Genomic DNA, 25,635 nt, shown 5'->3' on the forward strand with positions numbered 1-25,635 from the left:
TACATAGAAGGAAATAATAGTTTATACATCATGTAATATTACATTCGCCCCAAACAATTATTATTCAATGTTGTGAATAGAAAGAAACACAATTTGAGCAATATACAAAACGATTTATTTATTCAGTATGAAGTGCTTCAAAACCAGCATTCTAACTTCCAAGAAAGTATTTGACAAAAGACATCTGAGAATAGGAAATCAAGCCAGTCTATTAACCCATTTAGGACAGACAAGATTCTACAAACTGTCTTGTAAATCGTGACAGTTTTCTGAAAGACCTATGTTTCTATCAGTGGTTTTAAAACTATTTCATGTCAAGGACCCCAGAAGCAAAAAAATTAGTTAAAAAAAGTTCGCTCTGAGAGAATATATATATATATATATATATATATTCAAAGATTTGAGCCACATTTTCACGATTTAAAAAAATAGCAGCTCTACAAGCTATGAGCTTGTAGATCTGCTATTTTTCAATAGCTAAAGTAGAACAATACTTAACACCAAAAGGGGTTCCCGTCCTGAATGGCTTAATGGAGAGGATTGGTGTCCTTACTGGATGGAAGGAGCGAGCTCCTATCAGCTGTGAATGGTTCATGAATCACTGAAATGTCACAGCGTGATTACACACACACACACACACAGGATAAAGAGCAGGGTCTTACCCATCAGGCTGCTCAGCCTTTACTGTTCATCTACTGTATAAACATGAGTGGGGGATGGGGGTTTCACTTGTACAAATGGGTTGGGCCAGGCTCGCACACAAAGAGACAGTCTACGATAGTTCTCCTCCTCTCCAACCCAGTACCAGTAAACCCTACTCAACTATTATAAAACCGTAACGCTCCCCCGCAATTCAAAATCATTACGGCTGAAACCAAAGTCTGTGGCTATGGAGGGCATTGTACAGGAAGAGTGTGGGAACACCCCACGTTTTTTTGTCGGAGGGTGGTCTCCGGGCTCACCGGGTCTCCATGGATGCCCCGATCAGACCTGCGACGCAACTCTCTCGATTATTCTCCTGTACTCTCCCAAGACGTCCTGGTAGCTCTTCTCCAGTTCCTCATGTTGCAGTTGAGTGTCCATCTGACCAATGTGGGACACCAGCTCCTCTGGCCGCAGGCATTTCATCATCTTGGTCAGTTCCCTCTGGTTCTTCTACACGTGAGAAGTAAACACAGTGTCAGAGGAATACTGGACAACTCACCCCGGTGCTTGCCCGTTTTTCCTCCCGGAATTGTCCCCAATGAGGGGGATGACTTGGTAACTTGGCTATTGGCTGTTTGTATTCTTTTTGGAAAAATATAAAAAGATACTCCTATGGAAAGACTATAAACCATTTACTTCACTTAGCTTTTCATAAATTATATTTGTACTTATTAGGCCGTCTGCTGTCGTGAACGTTTATAGTTAGGGAAATCCAAAGTCCAGCCGTCTGCTGTCCAGCCTCTCCCACCCCTCACTGGGGAAAACTCCGGGAGGAAAGCAGAAAGGGTCGAGTTGTCCTGTTAACGTGTCAGTGCACAGACGTCCACAAACCGCTTCTTCAAAGATTTGTAGAAATCTGTGAACGCTAATGCATTGCCTTCAATGTCTTGTCTTTAAGTTCAGAAATCTCAATGATAAATATTATAAATGCTTCTCATGCTACAGACCACATACAGTTAGTAAGACAAAAAGAATTGCATTGGAAATAAAGGGGAAAGACAGACAAAGTATTATGTAGCGAATCTGTACGAGTGCTGAAAGGCATTGGACGTAGACCAGAAATGTGGAGCCTGCTGCAGGATGCTTCATTCAAAACCTGCACACACTCGCATGCATGCACATAAGTAACATTACGCACACGTCCACCATTTGTTCACTGGGGAATTGCGGGTAAGAGAATCCAGGCTTGAGAAGAGATGAATCCCCCCCCCGCTCCCCAGACAGACACACACACACACACACACACTGAGAAGGGGCCTCTACCTAACTACGAACCAAAAGAAAAAAGAAAAACAGCATGCATCTGGCCACCAGATCTCTGCTAGCCACTCTCCCAAGGAATTCCTACTTCCCTTTTCACCGCATTGGGCTATCCCCCCCGCACCCAAGTCAGCTACTGGCCGTTTTAAGAAATGCGGTTGTACTGCTGACAGCAATCCTGTAATGGTCGGTATGCAGAGTTTCAACGAGACACTAAAATATAAAATGTCACCAACAGGTTGTGGGGGACGATACAGGTACACATACAGACTGATTCAGTGATACCATACATCCAGGTCAATTCCTTTACAGGCTGATTCAGTGACATTATGTATAAGTCTATCCCTTCAGAGTCAGACTATGATTTGTCCCCGAGTAATATTACAGTATGTTGAGCAAAAACTTGACAATGTAAAATAACTTTTGCATATTTATAAACGTCAATTCTTACCAAAACGCAATCGCACAACCTTTCAATTGAAAGTGAAAATGTGGGAGAAAACTACAAAAAATGTCAACAATATGACTTGGTTGAGTGAGAATGACTGTCCTGGTGAAGTTTGAACAGCACAGTTCTAGTCACAATATTCTGAGGCCACTGCTTGACAGTGGCATGAAAAAATGCCTAAAGAAATACACACAAATACACACTGCCTAAAGAAATACACTTTCTACTCAGGCTGAATAGAAAAGACCACGGTAGGGACAAAACCACGGTGTGCACTATTTTACTCTAGATACTGTACAACAATGACACATTGGTATTATACATTTTCACAGGAAGGGGACAGATCAATCTTTCAGTCTTTCTCCTAGCTCTACCAGGAAACACAAAAAGATAAAGTGTATAGTATGGACCTTCTTGACTGCTACAATAAATAGCTGTAAAGGCATGTTTTTTTCTCTCTCTCTCTCTCTCATTGCGTTGCCAGTTGCCACACTGAGCGTATTTCTGAAGCAGCAGTTTTGTGGCCAGTCTGATTTGTGAGTGTGGAGGATCTTGAGGAATAGTAGCTTAGTGGGTAGAGGCCATCTGGTAAGCAGGTCACTGGTTTGTCCCTGGTCCACACAGTATGCGTGTCCCTGAGCAAGACACTTAACACGAGGCCCGCCACAAACTAGGAACACGAGGGTGTAAATTAGTACCCTAGCCCGCCAAAAACGACTCTCGTGAACCAGGGTTTACATTCTTTAATCCAAGTTTTAATCCGGATGGTAGCTAATGTTGCTATCGCGTAAACATAGAGTGAGACACCGGCCATTTTGAATATGTGCGCGCATCCACTTGCATTGTAAGCCCTGCCTTCAAAGGCCTGTGTCTCAGAAACGACATTGAGTTTTGTTGTGCACTTTTCCCCCTGTGTACATTGAAATACATATCATATTTTAGTACCCGATACAATAATAATTATATGGTACCTTGTATGGTCCAAAAAGTCTCCTTTTGACCTCAAGTCGGTATTCTCTTGCCTTTTCTTCATCACTCATGTCTGTCTCTCTCAGGCGTAGGATCTCGTACACTCGCCTTGCATGTTTCTGTTAAGAGGGAAGAAGGAGGGGTCTCTCTCTTTTGGAAAGCTACACAGTTTGTCTCAAGAGGCATAGAAAACGCATCGCAGCAGGATGGCACCAGGTCTACTTGAGCCATTCATGCCTGCTGATATCTTGGGGTCTTTTCCATGAAAGGGTCATGGTGGTAAGAAAAGTCACCATATACACATATACCTTTATACAGCAGGCCTCAGGCTGTGATAATCAGCTACACCAAGGAGGTGTGCACAGTGCACACACAATTCCTATTTTTTTAATAATGGGACCGGGGTTGTCCAACGAGGGGGGGTGGGTGGGGTGTTCTAGATTAATATGTTTTTTAAATCTATAATGTTCTCTCCCCTGGCCCCACACATGTAAAGCATCTTTGAGTACTTTGAGCGATATATAAATCCCAGATATTATTATTATTCATTAATATGCATTATGTAATCAGTGTCCTTTGAGAGATTGTATAGGCTCAAATTGATAACGTTATTTTTTTTTAACATTTTATCTGCTATTACAGTAATAGATAAAATGTAAACAAAAAATGACGTTATTTCACACAATTTATTAAATTGAATTGTTTATTTAAATAACTTTCTGTGCTGCGCATGTGCACAACATAGTTGCGTTCCGTGCCCAGCAGCCACTGCACTCGAAACACCATGGAAACAAGAGCGTTCGATCAGAAACCTGATCCGCCATCTTGGAGCCACTCTGGTGCTCCTTCAGTGCTGCTAGATCTAGAAGCACTAAGATGCTCAATTGTTCATAAATAATGTTTGTTACGAGCTGGTCCAGCCGGCTCCATTCACTGCCATGTATTCATTGCACTTCTGGTGTGAGTTTGGCTCCCATGAAAGTGTCATGGCGCAGCCCAATCACGTGACCACTTCACTTCCTTCTCAGAGCTTCCTTGGTCTCCACACGCATGAGTGACAGGAAGACAGTGAGTCAATTTCATTATCATGGTAGTAGAAAGATCAGGTGGTGGTTATGAACGGACATCCTGTATTACATTTGGCACATTCCCCTTCTTGATGTAACTAAGGTTGGAGTTAATGATATCTTATCCGTCACTGCTGTCGTGTTTAGCATGGCAGCACGGTTTTGCTTGCAGATGACATCAGTCATTGTTATTGGATGTATACATGGATGTATTGCACACACCTTGTTTATCTTGAGCTTCTCCTGAGCCTCTGTGACCATGCCATCAGAGAAGCCATGGTGCAGCTTGTCTTTAGAGAAGACGGGCAGGTCTTGACACAGCTTGACCAGAACGAAGTCTCTCAGCTTCACATAGCTCTCGGAGGGGTCCTCGGCTAGAAGTTATACAACACAGTACAACCATCACATGCTGGCTTTGATGATTAACTTATGAGCCTGTTCAGGGTTTTAAGTGATCCATATTGTTCTGTAACTTCACATGGAATACTTCAATATATGGTTCACTTTTTTTAAATATTTATTTTTGGGCTTTTATGGTATTATTGATAGGAAAGTAGACAGACAGGAAATGGGGAGAGATGGGGAGTGAAACGCAGCAAAGGTCGTCAGGATCCGAACCCACGACACGCTGGCATTGCAGCATAGGGTACCTGGACCACCACACCAGTGGCCCGCGCCTGGTTTCACTTTCTGCTGTGGCAATGTAATCGCAAGTGTGTTTGTGTGCGTGCGTGCATGCATGGTTCCAGTCTGTGCACATGCACATATCTGGGCCGCACGGGTTTCTGTTAAAATGTTAGTAATATGGATACAGTATTTCCAATCTCCACTTCCGAGTACTCATTGCCAAGCAACAAGAAGAAAATATTAATCCCAGGCCAAATATGGGTACTACCATGCTAGAGGGAACTCTCATTCCATTCAGTGGCCAAATTCAAAGTGGAGTAATTTCACAGAAAGGGTTCCTGTCTGAAAAGAAAAGCTGAGATGCTTCTTTAGTATTCTGCCTCTGTCCCTGTGCAAAGCAATTATTTCTATGTAGCTGGTTTCAATAGAGCCTCAGTAAGTATATATTACCAAGCCTGCCTCTTGAAATGAAATCTACATAGGAGGCACAGGCCTCATCCTATTCCAACAGAACAATGTCAATGTAATGCACAAGAATATAGGTCATTCAAAATGACCTGTGATTATCATGACAATTCTTTCTGGGTCATGTAGGTATAGTCAGTATATTTAATATATACTATAATAATAGAATATATATACTTACAATACATACAATATACGAACAAAACATTTAGATGCGCACACACACCTGTAATGTCTTGTACTTTGGGCAAAGTGCAATAATATCTGTGCACGGCTTCCAGAAGCTGAGCTCCATGTCCTTCTCCTTGGAATGGTGGCAGGACCAACATTTGGCTAGTTAGTAGAGGGAACATACACAAATGTAATTGCATGCATGGGACTAATATGATAAAGATTTTGTAGAGAAGAATTCAACATAGTAATGGCATTATTTTCTGTAACACCAGCCTATGTATTAATGTTACATAGGCTGACAAGTTGTGTCCATCAATGTATCAAACAAAATGCTTATCTATAAAGCTGTTTTAGAGATACTAATCACGTTGGTTTCATAATGAAACAAATGTGGTTGAATGGTTGGCTATATAAGCCCGTAATTTGGGCTTTTTAGGAACAGGAGAAAGAAATGTATAATTTTCCTCTCCTTTTTATACAAAAGAATGGGAAGGCACGTGCTACCCCAGCAATTACCTTACACGTGGTCGGGTTTTGTCTGGGTACACATAGTAATTATAAACTGTCATGTAGCCAACAGTTGCGTAGAGAGTCTCCCCATCTTTATTGTACTTCTCAAATCTGCAGATAAAACACAAAGGCAAGCAGGTCAATTACAGGCACACTCCCATGCAGCGTCCATTTTATGTTCTCCATTCTCTTTCCCCCAATGTCAGCATGCTGAAGCAGCCAGGCTCCGATTGGTACACCTGCTACAACCTGAATACATTATGCACTTAATTGGAGTACTGCAACTTAGAGAAGGAGAAGGGGTTGGAGGAGGGATTGAGCTCCTCCAAATCACTTCAGTCCATTTGCCCATTGTCAGTATTAATAAGTGCCAAAGTAAAGAAAACACTGGCAGAGGCTCTTTTTACTGTTTAGACATTGTTCTGCGTTTCAAAAGACAACAGTATTCAATTCAGCTCTTGCCCCTGAAAAAAATGAAAAGGCCTTCTGGCACAAAGGAACCTCTTGCCAGATCAACATTTCTCCAACGAGGAAATATAATCAAACTGGCTGAGTAATTGGTCACAAGCGCCTCAAAGGGGTGCTTTGTTTTTCAATGACATACAATAAAGGCTTTAGGTGGGATGGAGAGGGGGGCCGTTGGAGTGATGTTGGTAAAGGAAGATGGCCACTTACACAAGAAAGAAGTCCCAGTGATCGTCGTCCACGTCAATGAAGCTGGCTGTCTCGATGAACCACATGAGGAAGGTCTGCAGGCGCTCATGGTACTCTCGGAATCCTGGACAGGTCATATCCACCTGAAGCAAATATGCCACACAGTTTCTGATTAGGTTCCCCATAGAACGCAGTATTGCTGCATGATGATGAACTGCGCCATGGGCAAGTTCAAAACATGCTCCAGGAGAAAAGTCACAACAAATTGATATGCACAAGTAAGGCACATTCAGATCCGATTAGATATGGGTGTGTACCTTGTAAATCTGGTATGTGAGTTCTCCCGCTTCCTCGTTGTGGACTTTGTAAGAGTGAAGTTGGGTGCCGAAGGGCTTGAAGTTGGCCTCCTTCTCCAACAATGATATGAAGTCGTCCGTGTTACAGCTGAACCCAACAGGGATGATCTCCCTGATCTTCCCTTCAACATCATCAGGCTGGATAATAAAACAAATAAGAAATAATATTTTTTATGTAAGAAGGTATCAGATATATTTTTGACAGATGTTTCCCTGGTTAAACACTTCCACCTTGGTGTCCCTGTTTTTCAGAAAGTTTTTCAAAAAATACCTAATCTCTTGCACATCAGAATATTCACTGCTGTGTTAACAGTTTCTCTGGCTACTGGCTACTAGTCCATAATGACTGCAGCACTTGGGAGAAATTTAGACACTTTCTGCTTTCACTCAATCACAAAATGTGCATCAAAACAGTTATTTTTGTTCTTTAATTAACAAAAGCTGCAGTTCTGGCAGAATACAAAAAATGTAAATGGATGAGTACATATTTTGTGCCAGTGAAAGGAAAACCATTAGGCAATTAAAACTGTCAGCTGAGCGGAGACCAACGCACACCCTCCCCTCCCCCCGGTGAAAGAACATTTAATTCAATACATTTGCTACTTAGGTTAAACCATGAATATGTGATGAAGTTGCCACAATAACTCATTTCTACTTCTCACTAAGCAATAAAATCTAATGAATTGATCTCAATTTAACAAACCTACCTCGGGCATCTATAATAGAGGTCTCTCGTCTAATCCTGCCAGTTGAACTGAATAAAATGAATTTGCCCTCACATTTTCAAAGAGCCTTGAAGACAAAGAGGCCATACCCTTGGACATTTTACTCACTAGATTGTGTGGTTAGTTCAGCTGTAATGTTTGCATTGTATCCATTTCCACAAGGATTGACATGAGAACACTTTGCTAAGCAGTCCTTTCACACCATTTACATGTGTGATGGGCATTAGTTCTGTACAGAAACCCATGCTGCTCAGCATTCAAAACTGGGAAATGAAGAAGGCCTGAGCAAAATGCACTACAAAAGGCTAATACAACACACTGCTAATTCCTCCCTTTCAGACATCAGCTAATCCAACTGCAAGTAATGCACCTGCAGCTGAATGCCTCTTAACCATTGTAATTGTTCATCCACATTTCTAAGGAACAAGGAGCATGCTTAAAAGGCCATGGACAAACAAGTCACATTGTCCTGGCCACTCTCCTACAGACTAGACACTGAACTGCACAACCTTTGAGAATGGATGACACAGTTTGGCATAAATATAACTAAACAATGCACCTTTTTAACACTTTGTTTCATCTCTGAGCATGGCCAAACAAAGAGCACACAAAGTATCTAATTAGTTGCGTTTGAAACGTTTTAATCAATAAGAGAAAAAGACAATATCTGGGCAAGTAAGTAAATATAAGACCATGGCATGCACAAGAATTTCCCTACCAAATCAATACAAACACATTTTTATAATTTGCATTGTATTCTATTCATATGACTACCGGTACTAACTTATAGATTTTAAATCAATTACCGGTAAATAATGCTTACATTTTACTGACAATTATTAACTCAATATCAAGTCAGCTGCATCTACATCTAGCCTTTTGCAATTTTCACACAAAGTGCCAGATCTGTGTGCAACTGCAACAGTAATTGGCCTAAACAACATTGGCTACAAGTAGTGCAGGATTATAGTGATTGGGGCTGGTTTTAGTGGTAAAAGGTGATCTGTGATGAGAGACTCGTATGAAAGTGGCAGCTGCATGAACTATATCCCTCCCCTCCCTCTCATACTCCTGCTCTACCCTCTCACCAGCTGCACCGCACCCAGACAGTCAGCATGCTCTCAGAGACAAACACTCTTCAGACGCAGCCTGAACTCTGCTGCTACTGCCTAACTCACTGGTTGTTACCTCTGCAGCAGCTGCAGTCAAATCCTTAACAAGGTGAACACCCCCAGGGGTCAAAAGAACAGTCAGTGGTGGCAGACCAGACAGTCATCCATTTCAGTTTGCCAGTAGCAAAAAAGCATGTTCCCAAAAAGTAAATGCCACTCTGTGAGGATGTACACAAGTTGCAAGCTATGCCATTGCAACTACTAGTTATCCAATGAAATTATCAAAATAAACTGATCCTGTTTACTGATTCACATTTCACAACCACACACTTTTAAAAGTGAGTTCTTACTCTGACATTTTGGAGGCATCTTATTTTGTGTGCTTACAGCCAATACCTTCAGCAACCAGTTGAAGAACAGAGGGGTACGGACTTAATTCCCAATACCTGAACAAATGCCTGGATATTGATAGTATAGTAAGAGGACATGTTTTGTCCCGTTACTAGATCGTCTATTTCCGCAACTTTTGAAAATGTGTTATACCGGTAGTAATAATTAAATAGGGCTTAAGAAACCTGGAAAAGACAACGCTTAAAATCCAGTCCCAGACAGACATCTAGTCTGGGAAGCAGCGGGACAAAAATTATGATATCTCCATAATATTTTCGAGTCGTAGTCTTGTTAGGTTGTGTTTACATTTGCACTGTGGCAGCGCTTCAATACGTCATCAGTATCGCGTTGATCCCGCCTCTAGCGGCCGCATATCTCTCCGGTCAGAAATGGCTCTTATGAAATCTCCAGGAAATCTGTAGTCCATGCACTTTTTATTTCTCCCTGTGAAAATATGAATTGAATTCTTAACCTTGAATATTAGTTACTTTTAGATATCTGCTCCAGATAAAAACATTGACAATATTGGGCCTGCACGCACACGCTGATGAAATCTTAAGTAATAGGTTTTCTCTGACTTTTTGTTCTAAACCGTTTCCAGATAATGTATACTATGGACTCTTGGAAAGCAAAACACATTTTATTTTATCTTCATTTGTTCTATAAATATATCTGGGATGTCAAGTAGGGAAGCAATTCTCTTCCTGCTGACTCAATCACAGAAGCCTCAAAGATCAATCATGTCTCTTTGACCCCTACACAAAACCTTCTGAAAGTGAGAAGGATTAGTGTACTGACATGGGGGGCTGTGATTAGTCCAACAAAACAGGAGATCTCTTACCAGCATAATGTCACTAGGCAGAGACTGGTGCGGGCTCACCACCAGTTAACTAACATAAGGAACAAAGGAAATGGACCCCAGGCCAGGCAGTCTTTTGCTTCTATTCAAAGTTGGCTAAGTAATCAACACGTCAACTTTGTCTTTTCACCCCCCCCCCCCAATGTCTGCATGAGGGGGAAAGTGTGATCCAGTCACCCTCTTGTACAAAAACTAGACACACTGTAATAAAATTAAGTTATTACTTAGGTCAAGTTATTATTTGAGTTTGACAATATAATTTCACAGCATTGTAACTGCCATAAAATAGAATTAAATCGTTGCCCTATTCCCCTGTTGCGATCTTGTTTAGTAAATGATGCCAGAGGGACATCTTTCATGGGAGACTGCTGAATATCATGGGACACTGCTCATGCTGTTCTGCCATGTCAATTTTATCTCATTACCTACCTTACATTTTCTTCACTTTACCACCTGACAGCTCACCACTCAAAAAAATAAATAATGTATACATAATGGGACAGAGACCCCCTGTGTACGGTAGTTCCTGTTGCTGACAACCCTGCCCTTGATCTGGGGATGCCGTAGTTCAGTAGGTTTCAAACGTTTTGCCTCGAGACCAAAAAGAGAAATTTAATATCTCCTCTGCACCAAAAAAACAACAACTTTGGTTCACTACTTGTCCCACAGTTCTGATGGCACGCACTGGAGCCATATGTCAAAAGGTGTTTTAAAGCATTATGTTATACTTTAGCTATTGAAAAAAAAGCAGATCTACAAGCTCATAGCGCGGCACCGAGTGCTGCGTTATGAACTTGTAGGTCTGCTATTTTTGAAAAATTGTGAAAATGTGGCGCAAACCTTGGAATATTCTTTCAGAGTGACCAATTTTAACTCAAATCTTTGCTTCTGGGGTGCCCCTGGAACAACATATTTTGAGATGGGGGTCGGTGGCCAATTACATATAATCTTTGGAGTCCTTGACATGACATTTTGAGTGATGTAGGCCTAGAAACATTTCAGAAAACTGTCAGGATTTAGAAGACATCAGGCCTAAATGGGTTAAATTTCCCCATTGACATGAATGGGAAAATGCGAAATCTCACATTCAATCATTCATTCATGATCTCTGGACCTATCCGACGAAAACACCACAGGCAGAATTTTGATAGTGTGTATGGTTCGTTCGGCCGTAATCGGCTTCCGAAGTTAGTGCGAGGGAACTATTTTACAAAAAATGCCACAAATCACGAACCAAACGTCCAATCCACCCCAAATTTGAATCAGATGTTTTAATCAACCAAAAGCCAAAAGCAATTCCATTTTCATCCATCGGGGGTGCCACAAATGCAAAAATGTAACCGAAGAATGTTGCCAAAAAATGATTTTTGTAACCAGAAAAATGATTTTTGGGGAGATAAATCCCGTCCTTATTACTTACACATGATCACAGGGGTGTAATGACATTGTAATTGTTTGCAGAATTTGTGGGAGGGGCTTATGTAAGCAATTGCGGCAACCACACTTTTTTTCAAAATTGCGACTTTTCTAGTTGTAAATTGTGTTAATCAGAATTTTATTACACCTGGGTGTATGAGAAATCACATACAGTACAGTATCATTCATGACCTTCTGCCCAATTAGCTTCAAGGATGTTCTGTACTCGAAAAACATTACATCTTTAATTTAGTTCTTTCAGCCATACTAGTTTTTATTACTAGTTTTATTTATAATTTTCTCTTAGCCCAGAAGGCTATGTGGAGTTCTATATTTAATAGGTTATTCGTTTGCTCGTGTCTACCATATTTTGAGAGAGACAAATTAATGCAGAATTGTCAGGTAATCACACATCAGTATGTCTTGGTGAAATTGTACGTGAAGTTTTAGATACCTGGTAGCTTAATGGACAACTTTAGTTTTTTCAACCAAGGTTCATGTTTTTGGTTGTTAGACAAAGTAAAAGGTGAGTGTTAACATGGGGCTAAATACGTCCCTTTTTACAAAATGTTACGGCGATTTCTTTATTAATATTTACTATAGTCCTACTAGACACAGTCCTACACTAGACACAGAAAATTACATCTGGCCACAAAAGATCACAGGATCTACTGAATGTGAAGGTAGAGGTACTAGGGGGATGCCATACACATCATGTGCTCAAGACGGATTTGTCAGATATTTCATATTCCATCCTAATAGGCTATAATTCAGGCTTTCAAAGTTTGCAGGACTGGCCAGTTAAGAACAAAAAGCATCAAGTCATGACATGAACGCAGCGTCCAATTTACGTGAAATCTTTCACACACACTTTCCTACTAGGCTGAGGAATATATTCCACATTGGCCTGTTATAGCGCCACCAACAGGTGGATTTTTGCACAAAATGCCTCAAATCATCCATTGCCATCAAAGGCCTATGAAGAAATGGCACCCTTTTCACATTGTTTATTTTTGTTGCCCTGTTATACAACCACCAGATGAAGGCAGGCTGCACTGACCTGCTCATCCAGAATTATATTCTCAGAGATGCTATAACTGATCTGGCTCTGCATTTCCTCAACAAAATGAAGAAAACTGTTGCAAAAAAACATGTTTACATTACTCCTAAACATTTTGCCAAACATCACACACACTCCTATCCTCCTGGTGGAGACCTGTGCTCAGAAGGGCACTTTTTCTAGTTTTCATCTGCAATTCAGAGTACTATTCATTAACGTTTTGTTCATGTTTCTGAGAATCACTTTCCACCCACTTTCACACAGCCTAGAAAATTATTCAGTGCTGTGCCTTTATTACACTATGTTGGTTTTGGTATGTGTGCAATTGCGTGCGATTGTACATAAATGTTTAAGTGTCTAACACGTGTCAAACACATGTAAATTGTTTTTGCAGAGAAAAAGTGAGAGGCAGGATGGAAATTGTAATAAACTGAAGCGCTCAATGTTTTTAATTTTTCTTATTTTGATCTGTCAGGCTGGCTGTCAGGCTGGCTCAGGTAGGACGTTTATGACATGGGTCAATCTCAGGCCTGTGTGTGTTGACCTCTAAAAAGGTGAATACTAATGTTCTAGTTCTGGTCCATAGCCTTAAGACTTCCGTCTTTAGGCTATGGGACTCTCATTTCATTGCCCTTGTATGAAATGCAGCACAGCCTGTCGACTTCTGCTAAAATAAAAAGAACGATTTTACTCCTCACCAATACAAAGACGGTTTTGTGATGAAAAAGCCCCCACCACACATAAAATGCACTTTTTGCCCATAAAATATTTATTTTCACTGGACGTTACTCCACTGCAGTTTTTCCTTCCGGTGAAAAACAAAAATCATTTTCTGGGCAAAACATGCATTTTATACATGGTATAGCCTGGGCAGCATTTCTCTTCAGGTTGATGATCCGGTCGCGGGAGCGGATGATAGCTTACAGTACTGTAGTCATTGTTTTGTAGTCATCAGGCCGGAACGCTCAATCTGGAACTTCCTTTCCCTCAAACCGGAAGAATAATAAGTTCCAAATAAAAGTAGTCTTGCGTTGCCAGACTGTTGCCTCTCGCAATGCTTATTCTTCCGGTTTGACGGGAAAGGAAGTTCTGGTTTGAGGCTTCCAGCCTGATGACTACAAAACAATGACTACAACATGCCGTATGGTCATGGTATGGTAGAAGTCTAAATGGAATTCCCAACTACCAACTTCAATATGGTAATTTTATCAATTTAATTGGAGCACACTGTCCAGCAAAATGATTTACTCCATGATAAATGATAAAGTATACTCAATATGACTCAATATGAAGGCTTAAATGAGGCTGAAATTAGGAAAGAAAATGAAATGTGTGTAAAAAAACATCTATTCAAGAAATATATCATATGAAATGCAAGACGGAGCTTTTCTTATCTCCCAAAACAAGCTGCCAGTCTTGAGATGGTGTAACAGAGTGGGCACAACTGAATGTCCTGTACCAATTTTGTGTCAACTTGAAACACTACAACATTTCTTGTTTGAATGTGATGGTAGTATCATAGTATGGTATAAGTATGGGCTAACATGGAGGGAATTGGTTTTAATATTGATATAAATAGTAAGTCATGCAGGTATGAGATATTCAGAGAGACATTTGATGAAAAGCACCAGAGTAAGGCCAAGTGTGGACAAGGACGGATGCATGCACACTGCGTATATTGGCCTACCGACACTGCCCGTCTTGGATAGTCTGATCTCTGCTGCGAGGTGGTGGAAAATAATACAAGTATACGTATCGGTGTGATACAAGAGAACTGCCTGTAACTTTATTTTTGTAGAAGAAGCAAACTAATATTGTTTATGCCGTTTGCTTTGATGTAATAATTGATTGAACATATACACCGTAATATGATTTGGGTGTGTTTGTGAATTGTATTTGTATGTGTAAACATGAAACATTATTGTACTGTAAAAAGGTCTCTTTTCCCTTCACCTTTATCCTTCTTACACGATAATCAACACTAACACTTTATTTAGAAGTACACCCAAATCAAATCATTACAAGGCTGAATTATTTTTTCTAATTTTTATCCCACGATTTTGCAACCCAGTTTTTTCACCCAGTGCCAATTATCTAATGTAATCCTGGGCGCTACACTTCCTCTGCCAACCTGGGGGGACAGCGGACTGACCTCATGCCTCCTTCTAAGCATGCGGAGTCCAAGCTGCTTACTTTCACCTGACAGGGGAGAGTTTCCCCAGCCGGACGTAGCGCGTGGAAGGAAGACGTTATTCCGACCAGTTCATTTCCCCTCCATCAGGCGCCTCGGCTGGCCAGGGGGAGGTAGTTTTAGAGACCAGGATTACTGCATGTTTTCGGGTATGGGCACTGATGACGTGGAGGAGGGAACACGCCCCCAGCGTCCACAGCGTCCCCAGCAGGAATCGAACCCAGGACCTTCTAGCTGTGTGGCGACAGCACTACCGACTGTGCCACCGTGTCCCTCACGCGTGCCAAGCTGTCATTCTCTTGCATTATTTTCCCACCACGGAGTAACCTCGCATCTCGGAGGACAGTCGAGACGGGCAGTGTCGGTAAGCCAATCAGAGGCAGGCGGGGTGTTACCATGTCTATGCTCAGCCGCACACTAGATATACACATGCACACCGCACAGACTTAGTCTGGTGAGATATAGGCAGGACGCAAACCACAGTCCTAGAGACCTCTAAGTGCCTGCAATCCCTCAAGAACACACAAGGCAGGTGGAGCCTCCTGTTGGCTCTGGCATAAGAGAAAGGCTGGATGAAAGGGGCAGTGATTTGGTCAAGCACTGCTGCCCCGCCAACAAACTATTTTTTTAAAGACATCGTTTCCTGTGCTACAGATAGTACACACAAAGGCACACAAAGGATTTTAAATCGACTAAATTAAAAGTGAAAGTCTTACCTCCACACAGTCAAACGTCTCAGTGACCTTTGAAGAGTATTTCACTTTGAAGAGGGTATTCAGATTTCCTGCACTGTAGTATAACTGTATTTGGAGACCTTTGTACCCAAAAGCCACCTCACTGTGGAGAGAACAAATTACTTTGAGCACTGCAAATCGAAGAGTCATGGTGCTCTTCATCATTTACATATGTGTGTTTTCCAGAAATGAGGCTCATGATGAACACTGTCACAGTATCACACTGTCTATTGATCTATCCATCTAGTCTACACAGTGTATGACATCACAATGAGTTGACATTTCTTTTCTTTACCAGGAATTACACTTTAGTCACATCCTGTAAGCGGTTTGACAAGTAAATCACCTGTGAAATATTATGTCCATTTATATAGCAAACTATAACCTAGATTGACTATGCAATTGAGCATGATCTGCCATTAGACTTACTGAAATGTCCCACTTACCAAGTTCACTGTGAGCTGACTGAGATAAGTGTAAAAATAACTACACCTAGTTCTGGCAGATGCACTACTGCACTCTACCTCGAGCAAAAACTGTACTTTTTGAGGGATAGTACCTCTTATGCCCAGCTTTCTGGGTTTGTGTGAACACAAACATTGTGTTCACCGTTTAGCTGTTCACCCCATAGCGATGATTTGATTGGCTGAGCAAAGTACATATTGAAGATAAAAGTGAGGGCAGAAAAGTGAAGACGCCAAAAGTGATTGGCTGGAATGGCATTTGTGATGATTTGATTGGCTGAGCACGGAATGTGATGTATAATGATTTTGGTTGCCACTCATAAGTATAATGCTTGCTCAAAACATCACATAAGGCAGACATAACTGCCAAAGTACTATAGACGAATAATTGGGGGCATGACGGAACGTGTCCACAGATATTCTGCGCTGTGATTGGCTGCGCATTGCGTAACGGGTGCTATGAAAACTTTAAAAACCTGTCAGTCATTCGGTCGGTTACGCCTCCTTATACTGTATGGTTGCCAGTCCATTACGCCTTGTGACGTCACGCCTACAATCCCAGTTATGCCCATATATGGAGATCCCTCAAGTTCAATATTAAGCCTAAATATGGGAATGTCAATATATGGCCATATTGTGACAGTCATGATAACCAGTGTGGTTGCCGCGACGCGAGTCACACTTGCAAATGAACCAAGTTGATACAACACATGGATCTCCATATATGACGATCACACTAAACTCATCAAACCCTGGATAGCCATACATGGTTTGACATACTAGATATGCATATATGGAGCCGGCCAGCCAACTCTACATCTGACCTCACTGACACCACATTAATAGTTTAACTTCTGCTTCTTAACTGTGCCGTGTTAAGAAGCTCTGTTGTTTTAGCGCGACCTTGCGTCTTGCCCTTAGGGCATCTTACTGGTATACAAGTGGGAGATAGAGGGGGGAGAGACAGAAGGGGAAGAGAAGGGAGGAGAGCGACGGCAGCCGAGAGAGAAGGAGGAGATTGGACTACAGTTGAAGAGTTGGATTTTCCATATGGCTGTGTATTAAAATATGCAAAATAAAATCGGCTAATAGAAAATCTGCGATTGGAGTCATTGTGCTCATCCAATCCACGATTGCCGATATATTCGTCCCATTGCCCAAGCCTAAAACGGACGAAACATTTACAGGTCGGATACCAAATTCATACAGTCAGGAGGGAGAATTGATACAGGATAAAGAATAAACAAGTGAAATGGCAGACAAATTTAGAACCGCACACAGCAATATATTGAAACTGAAAATGGGTTCTCTCTCCTGACTGGGTGAAACCGGCAACCCACCTGAAAATGTATTACCGGTAATTTAAAGCGGAAATAACATTCATTTTAAAACTGCTTTTAATATTTAATATCATATTGTCTATGTCCCTCAAAGTTATTTCTAATGGTTTGAGCCTCAATCACCACTGATATAACCAGTCCTCGTCATTTCTTTCTGGACTTTGAAAGCAGTTTTAGCTCCAGTACCACAATGTCCTGAGGTGGGTTATTATAATACTGATGCTAGATAAAACCAGGCTTGTTTCCATTCCATGCCAGCTTCCAATCATCAATGGTGGACATTGTAAACAAAGTGGAAATGCAAATTTGGAACTGAAGACTGAAGAAGGAGGAATTATACAAAGTAGGGTGACATTGATGACATCACGATGACAAAATCAGTCGAGCTGTTCCTGATAGCAATTTCCATTAAATCACCTATATGATATGAAAGCCTGATTGTTCAAAATGGATTATTTGTGGAGATAGAAAACACATATGGGAGTCCCAAAAACACAAAATAAATTGAAAAAGTTGAATTTTATGTTATAGGTCCTTTAAAAAAAATGTTCAGTAGAGAGCACGACACAGACATTCCTTCATATTATAGCATATATTAGAGACTTGACTCACTCATCTCCATAAAGCTGGTGACTGTACTCGGGGTGGAATGTCGTGCCTTCATCCTCCACATCCTCTGGAAAGCGAACTGAGGGGAGGAGAATTACAAATAAAATTCTACAACAAGCTGTAACCAATCGGGGGCGTATAGCACATATAAGCGCATGCCTGACAGTGTCATGCAAAATGAAAAAGCTGAAATAGCAGATGTACAAGCTTACGTGATACGTAAGATTGCAGATCTGCTATTTTTTATAGTATAAGATGAATGAATGAGTCATTTGTGTATTTGTCATCTGTCCTGTGCATTTTTCATCACGAGACAGACAATTTTTGTATTCATATATTCCAATGTTCAATTCCAAAAGCACTATTAAATCATTAGAGATGCTCCGATAATCGGCCACCGATCGGAGATGGACCGTCTCGGCCGATATGAACTCTGAACAGCAATTTACCCTATATGTGATCGGCAAGTTACCCTATCTATAGAAACCGATCTTTTACACTATTTAAGTGGTATAAATGTCATTCAGATATTTAGTGTAATATCATTTTGCATTTTTGTGACGGGCCTAAACATTCTCCCTTGTGTGGGGAGGAACAGTTTAGACGTGAGATTATAATTATAATAATTTTGGAAATATTCAAATTTGCCTCTTACGCACAAGATCGGTATCGGCCGATCATGATAAAAACAATCTGTGATCGGGATCGTCCCCAAAAAACCTGATCGGAGCATCCCTATCATTAATCACAATTATTAGTGTGAGAACAAATCATGGATGCACCTGGGACGTATCCTCAGTGAAGTATCCCAAGGTCATCGGGGTTTCAGGTCTCACAACATACCCCTCACTCAGGGGAGCCAGCCGGGGTGATCAAGTCCCGACTTACATCCCAGTAGCTACCCACGATCAGTCCCATTAGGGACTGATCGTGGGTAATCCGCCGCTCCATGAACTACTCTGCCGGGACTGGCATGTCTGGCGCGTGGAAGGACTACTAGGCTCTGTGAGTTGACTCCTGTCCGGACCCCATCTACGTCTCAACAGGTCCACTCCTGCTCTCACCAGGTGCAGCCAGGACCTCCCAGCACCAGACACTTCATTCAGGAGCGGCGGATTCTTGAGTGGTTCCACAGGCTCCACCAGCAGTGCCAATTAATCATCAACTTAAATGTGTAATCATGACAGCCCTACATCTCTCACACACATTGATTGAATACATTAAGCGGATTTAAATCCAAGAAAGCCTATTGGCTTGTTTCCATTGGGGTCCTTCTTACACACACACACACACACACACACACACACACACACACACACACACACACCTACCTGTTGGTATATAGTGCAATTTAAGTAATACCATAACCATGATATTTTGTTCTTTATGGCTTCATTTTCTCATACCTAGCTTTAGACAGATAGCTTCATTGGTGTCACACTTGTACTCGGCAAGTTTCTTCTCCATTGCGTTCATCCCATTCCCTATGGACAAAACAAAATACAAACATGAGCTTGAATAGTCCTGCGGGGGGAGACACCGTATGGCATTTCAGGGCTTCGTTTATAACTTATATTTAGATGGATAAATGTGGCCAATACATTTGTCAACCCCAAACAGTGTGACGATGCTGTTGCTCTTCGTAGAGAAGCTTAGAGAACAATTATATATGGCGCCCCCATGGTTATACACACACAACCATTAGCTAGCCGACTATCAACACCTTCAAACATAATCAAAGACGTTTTAAGCACAGGTCAAATTCATATAAAAGGTACCTGGGGTCTACAGCCAGCTAGCATACTATTGACATTAGCCGATTATTGGGCCCGTTGAGCTTTTGAGTGTCTTGCTTGCGACTGTAGTAACGACAGCAGCTACTTAGCCTAGCTTAGCTTGCCGATAGAAAATGATCCCAACCCAGTTGTTTTGTTTGACAGTAAGGCTAACTTCGCACAATCAACAAGCCCGACAGGTAAAAGCAGCATCTATGATACATTGCCATTTGCCAATGACCTAAACGACTGTAACAGCGTTGTTAAATGTACACGTTTACCCCGACTTACCCGCCATTTCGGCACACAGTCAGTAGTAGTATACTGTATATGTTGAAATGTGTTGTGGTTGTGGTGCTCGCTGCTGCTCACTTGTCCTAAAAGACCCGCGGAATCGCTAGGGCTTCCGTATGTGTTTCCGCCGCTTGTTGCTGTGTTGTGTGGCCGCATGTGTGACGTGACGTGACTGAGGGCTTTCTCCTGTCCAATCTTCTGAACTTTGACAACTTCAGAATTATATATATTTATTATATATATCGTAGATATACTATTACTAATATAGACTTTAACAATCACAGGGGATCTCAACACCAGGCAGGCAGTGGCACTGAACTGAAGATCATAACATACGGTATACTGTATTTATTTTAAACACGTCAAATAGGTTGCTAACAGGATGATATAGGTGGGCATCTGGGCATCATCTTTTTTGGAAGACTGAAAACTGGGCGCTAGGAAGAGTGGGCAGCATAGAGCTATAAGGGCAGCAGTGGGGTGAGGAAGAGAGTAACAACTCACCCTTTTTCCACCTCCGTCAAGAGTGGGCACTATATATAATATATATTTGTACGTCTCTAAATGTTATGATGAATTGAAAACAGTAGACCCTCTTGTAAACAATTGTAATGCTTTATGGTGTCGTCCACTCACAGTTAACAGTTTTTGTATTGAGTTGTGCTTGAAATGTACTGTAATTAATAAATACTTCAATCAATCAATGAAATTAGGGACAGCTGGGCTGGGCACCAGGAAGACAGGGCAGGAGGGCAGAGATAGCTCTGGTGCATATCTGGCCAAAAACTCTACAGGATTGTCGTATATAAACGCTATATAATAAACGCACAATTTACCCAGGGTTGCCAACATTGGACTGTCAGAATTCAGGAGATTTTATGGTAGCCACGCCCCCAAGCCACGCCCCCAGCACCCACACACAACCCACACCCAATGAGGTGGCTGGCATCTCCCTTAGAGATAGGGTGAGAAGTTCAGTCACACGAGAGAGACTCGGAGTAGAACCGCTGCTCCTTCGTCTGGAATGGAGCCAGCTTAGGTGGTTCAGGCATCTTGTTAGGATGCCTCTCGGGCGTCTCCCTAGGGAGGTCCTTGACGCACGTCCCACTGGGAGGAGACCCCGGGGCAGGCCAAGGCGCAGTTGGAGGAAACACATCGACTCACTGGCCTTGGAAAGTCTCGGAATCCCTCAGGAGGAAGTCACAAATGTTGCTCTGGAGAGGGAAGTCTGGAGCACTCTGGTGGAGCTGTTGCCCCCGCGACCCGACTACGGATAATCCGTTAATCCGTCCCTGATCAATAATAGGATATATTACATTGCTGTACCCACACTGTACATAATTTGGCGTTCATATATTTGAGTGTCGGGAGTCTTACCATTTATTTACTTGACTATACAATTACAGCATTTGACAGATTTCGTTTATTCTTACTTTGCAGATTTTACTAAATTCTTTGGCTATTCTAAAAAAGCAGATCTAATGTGACGGGTTATGAGCTTTTTCTGAAAATGTGAGTAGGCCTACTTTAATTTGGTAATAAATAAAACATTTGTACCTCCCACACCACATGACATACAGCCTTGCGTATAGCGATAGTAATATCACTGCATGGATATTAGCAGTGTTCGATTTTATTCTGCAATGTCTCGAGTACTCCTGCCCCATATTTGCATATTGGGCCCTGGTTTGTTATAGCCTGGTTCACTTCCAGACAAATCTGGTTGGCTCTTCACCAATTCGGCTCTTCACAGGGACGGCTCCGGGGAAGGGGGGGGGGGGGGGGGGGGCAAGGGGTGAAGGCTTAGCTTTTGGCTGTAGTGCTGAAATTTTCAGTAGCACCGAAGAGCCTTTAGGACGGTACCCCGCCCCCCCCCCGAACCTCAAATGACGTCACATTGTAGTAGGCTCTACAGAGCCGAACCGACTTTTATTCGGCTCTAAAATAGGAGTATGAATCGCCCTTTAGCCCCCCTAAGCCCCCCCTCAAAACAAGCCCAATTGACTGACTTCTGTAAGCCAAGATTCATTAGCCCCCCCTCTAAATAGCCAGCCCCCCCATAGCACCCACAGTCACAATTTTCTGGAGCCGCCACTGCAAAGGCAGATGAAGACTGGCTATGCGAGGCTATGACATACGCCCTTTAATTGTCATACTTGGACTACAATGTTATGCGTTGCCGTTGTGAGCTTGTAGATCTGCTATTTGGAAAAAGCTTGACAATCTTTGGAGAATGTGAGTACTTTTAATTAGGTTCTTAAAGGACCACTCCACCACTTTTCAACCTATCTTCTTATAATAGGTCCTCACTAATAATCATGAAAAAATGGCCCAATTTTTTTCTACTCTGTCTGTGAGGGCTGTGGGCAGTTCAGAAACCGTCCTTCAGTGACATCATCGATGGGGAATACAAGCTAATAGAAACAGCAGGCTTTCTATTCCTGAAAAGTTGCAATGCGAAAATGGAAGCCATCGTTCTCACGATAATGAAAATCTAAACATTTTTGTAAAAAAATCTTAAAAACAAATCTGCCTAATGATGATGTCACTGGAGGACGGTTTCTAAACTGCCCACAGCCCTCCTATGAGACACAGAATTGTGCCATTTTATCTTGATTAGTGAGGAAGATAGGTTGAAAAGTGGTGAAGTGGTCCTTTAAAGTATATTGTGTTGCCAATACTTTGTAACCATTTCAACCCCCCCCCCCCCCCCCCCCCCCCCCCCCCCCCCCCACACACACACACACACACACACACAATTCTGGTGCCCAGTCATCATGGTGTCCAGTCTCCCTGGTGCCCAGATTTCCCTAGTGCCCACTCTTCTCCACCCTTAAGTGCCCACTCTTCCAGGTGCCAACACTTCCCTAGTGCCCACTCTTTCAAGGGGCCCAGTTTTCTCTACAGTGCCAAGAATGTTTTGGTGCCCACCTTTCCTGTTACCTGCTATTGTTACCAGTGATTGATTGATTGATTGATTGATTGATTTATTGATAAAGATGATGGTCATGCCCTTCGTAACATATGGTTGACAAACTTGACACCTGTTGGTGCCGTGATAAAAATGCTGTGTTAATTGTGTTGAGTGAGTGTCATGCTCGAAAAAGTCAGTTGAATTACCTTAGGCCTATATAGTGTTTTTCTGCATGTGATTGTGATTGGACTATAAGTTACATTAGTCAACCTGAGCCTACTACTTCAAGTTTGTTTGTGTGTGAAAAAGTGAAATCATCATTGAGTGTTTGTTCAGGCTAATGGTATAATTACTATATGCCCCTCCGCACCTTAATATGGATGGATATTTCACAATAACAAGTAGGTATCTCTAGACCGTCTAGCAGGCAGCTAGACTCTAGCTGATATAATTATTTCATGCATAATGCATTTGCTATAGCTATGCAAATGTATTTGCTTACAATGTGGTTATGTGGCTTCAAGCAGTAGATTCCGGTTTGGTTATACTTGTACAACGCGTGAGTAAAAACTCTGTAGGCTACAGAGCAGACACAATAGTGATAGTCCACGATTACAGTAGCGGTGAGTAGCCTATACAAGTGAGTCGTGACTGTGACATCATCCTCGCTTCTGATTCAGATTCCTTTATGTCAACAGTCAAGCGCCTGCGCTAGTCTGTATGTGACGTCACACCCAGCATGGCGGTCAAGGTGACTCCGTCAATATTTCTTATCGGATATTTATTTTTTATCGACAGTAACGTTGCTTATTGCTGTTGGATACGGAGGACAGCTTATCGCGGTGGTCGTTGCCTTTATTTTAACATCGTTACGAATTGCATCGTGGTCTTTGAGCATCTTTACATGTGCAGTTTGTGTACATCTCTGCTGGCCCATGGGAGACAACTGTGATGTTTACTCATTGTATCGGCTAATTGATCATTCATGTTTGATGTTCTCCTAAAAGGATGTTCCACGGTTAATTTAACATTCCGTTTTGTTCGTTTGTTGGACGCGTACCGTTACTATCGTATAACTATAACTGATCCTGCAGACACGGACTGAATGCTTAAAGTCTGAATCTATACAGCCCGTGGTTTTACTTATGAATAACCGGCAGAGATTATGTTTGACACTAGTGCCAAACTATAAAGTGTCTGTCTTGGTTGACAACCATTTATGTCATATTTCTACATTTCTGTTATAGGTGCAAGCAACCAAAAGAGCCGACCCTCACGACTTGAGGGCTATATTTCTGAAGGTAAGGTTACTCTACTGTGTGTGTGACGCATAGCTATTCATTGAGTTATACTTTATAAATTGAATGGATAATGGCCACTTCAAACGTACAAATGCATATTGATGCACACACATGAAGGGTTGAGTCGAGTGGGGTCATATTTGTGTATAGCAGCTAGCCTATAGTCTGTCTTTTGTGTCCAGACTCCAGTGGGGTACAAAGTGACAAGGAAGGTCATACAAATGCTTGACTACGGTATCTAAATGTGATGCAACAAAGAATCCCCCTTGCCATAACTTGATGACAATTAGCTAATTTGATTATCACCAGATATAAAATGTTATATATAATGCACTTTGAGCAAAGTCACAAGTCCTTGACATTGTGTGCACATTTGTTTAGCCAATGCACACTATTGTTTGGACTACAGGCTACACACTTGTTGCTGGAAACAGAACTTCTCCAGTCCTTCTACAGTTCCTCTGCACCATAAAGATGATGTTGTAATATCTAAATATACAGTTGGCATACAGGTGTTGCTATTAATGATGATCATTCAGTCCTCTTGCATATAACATCAACAACTAGCCTATAAAGCTTACTGCAAGAGGGACATACAATTATGTGACAGTAGAATGTGCTAATACATTGGTTGGAATTACAATTAATTTAAAATGTCAATTTAGGAGTGTGCATTGTAGTTTTAAAATATATGTGGTGTGGAGACCCACCCCCTACCCACCCACACATACATACACATCTATAGATATCTTTTGCTCTCTCAAACTGACCAGGGCTGGATTCTGAATGCCTGGCCTTTCTGTTAGTGGTTCATGCAGTGCTTGAAGAGCTATCTCTGTGCCAGAGCTATCTCTGTGCCAATTTGAAACCCAACCTAGACTCTAAAAATGACCTTTCGTCTTAGGGCCTATATGAGGACTCAAGTTTAGCACCACAGTGTGTTGGTTCCATGACTTTCACAATACAGTGAATTTCTACAATGAAGAGTATAGGTAGCCTACTTTTTGGGCAATGGATATACAATTGGCATAATTAAAATATGTAATATTATCATTTTATTTGCCTTTGAAACATTATATATAATTGTAAGTAACATACTGATAACATAAATTAGAGGTTGTTTATTACAATGTATTGCATGACATCCATAATTTAAACCAGGGGTTTTCAACTGATTGTGAACGAGGAACCATGCACTACCCTGACTTAGAATCAA

The 25,635-nt window shown here is 41.7% G+C and overlaps 2 protein-coding genes across 2 annotated transcripts in view; one reads left to right on the forward strand and one right to left on the reverse strand.

Moving 5' to 3' along the window:
- Window positions 1–98: 98 nt before the first annotated feature.
- On the reverse strand, window positions 99–20,288 carry hat1 (histone acetyltransferase 1). The gene is made up of 11 exons (XM_083777551.1): window positions 20,202–20,288; window positions 19,542–19,619; window positions 18,139–18,214; window positions 15,705–15,825; window positions 7,197–7,373; window positions 6,901–7,022; window positions 6,232–6,336; window positions 5,768–5,874; window positions 4,672–4,823; window positions 3,385–3,501; window positions 99–1,155 (listed from the first exon to the last, which is right to left on the reverse strand). The coding sequence occupies exons 1-11, from the start codon at window positions 20,206–20,208 to the stop codon at window positions 985–987; spliced, it is 1,233 nt and encodes a 410-aa protein (XP_083633677.1). The 5' UTR covers window positions 20,209–20,288; the 3' UTR covers window positions 99–984.
- Window positions 20,289–23,769: 3,481 nt separating this feature from the next.
- Window positions 23,770–25,635, forward strand: part of LOC310867102 (electrogenic aspartate/glutamate antiporter SLC25A12, mitochondrial-like) — a 24,213-nt gene continuing 22,347 nt past the window's right edge. The window contains exons 1-2 of the mRNA XM_083776908.1: window positions 23,770–23,869; window positions 24,366–24,419. Coding sequence (XP_083633034.1) covers window positions 23,858–23,869; window positions 24,366–24,419 — 66 coding nt within the window. The 5' untranslated portion in view covers window positions 23,770–23,857. The remainder of the gene's footprint in view (window positions 23,870–24,365; window positions 24,420–25,635) is intronic.

The sequence above is a fragment of the Protomyctophum parallelum genome (assembly GCF_964188405.1).
Source record: "Protomyctophum parallelum genome assembly, chromosome: 11".
NCBI lineage: Eukaryota > Metazoa > Chordata > Actinopteri > Myctophiformes > Myctophidae > Protomyctophum > Protomyctophum parallelum.

What these genes read in the sequence shown, in the direction of transcription:
- hat1 (XM_083777551.1), bottom strand. An exon ending in TCACATACCAGATTTACAAG is followed by an intron (nt 7,023 to 7,196) that starts GTACACACCCAT and finishes TATTTGCTTCAG; the next exon opens with GTGGATATGACCTGTCCAGG. An exon ending in AAAACCCGACCACGTGTAAG is followed by an intron (nt 5,875 to 6,231) that starts GTAATTGCTGGG and finishes TCTACTAACTAG; the next exon opens with CCAAATGTTGGTCCTGCCAC.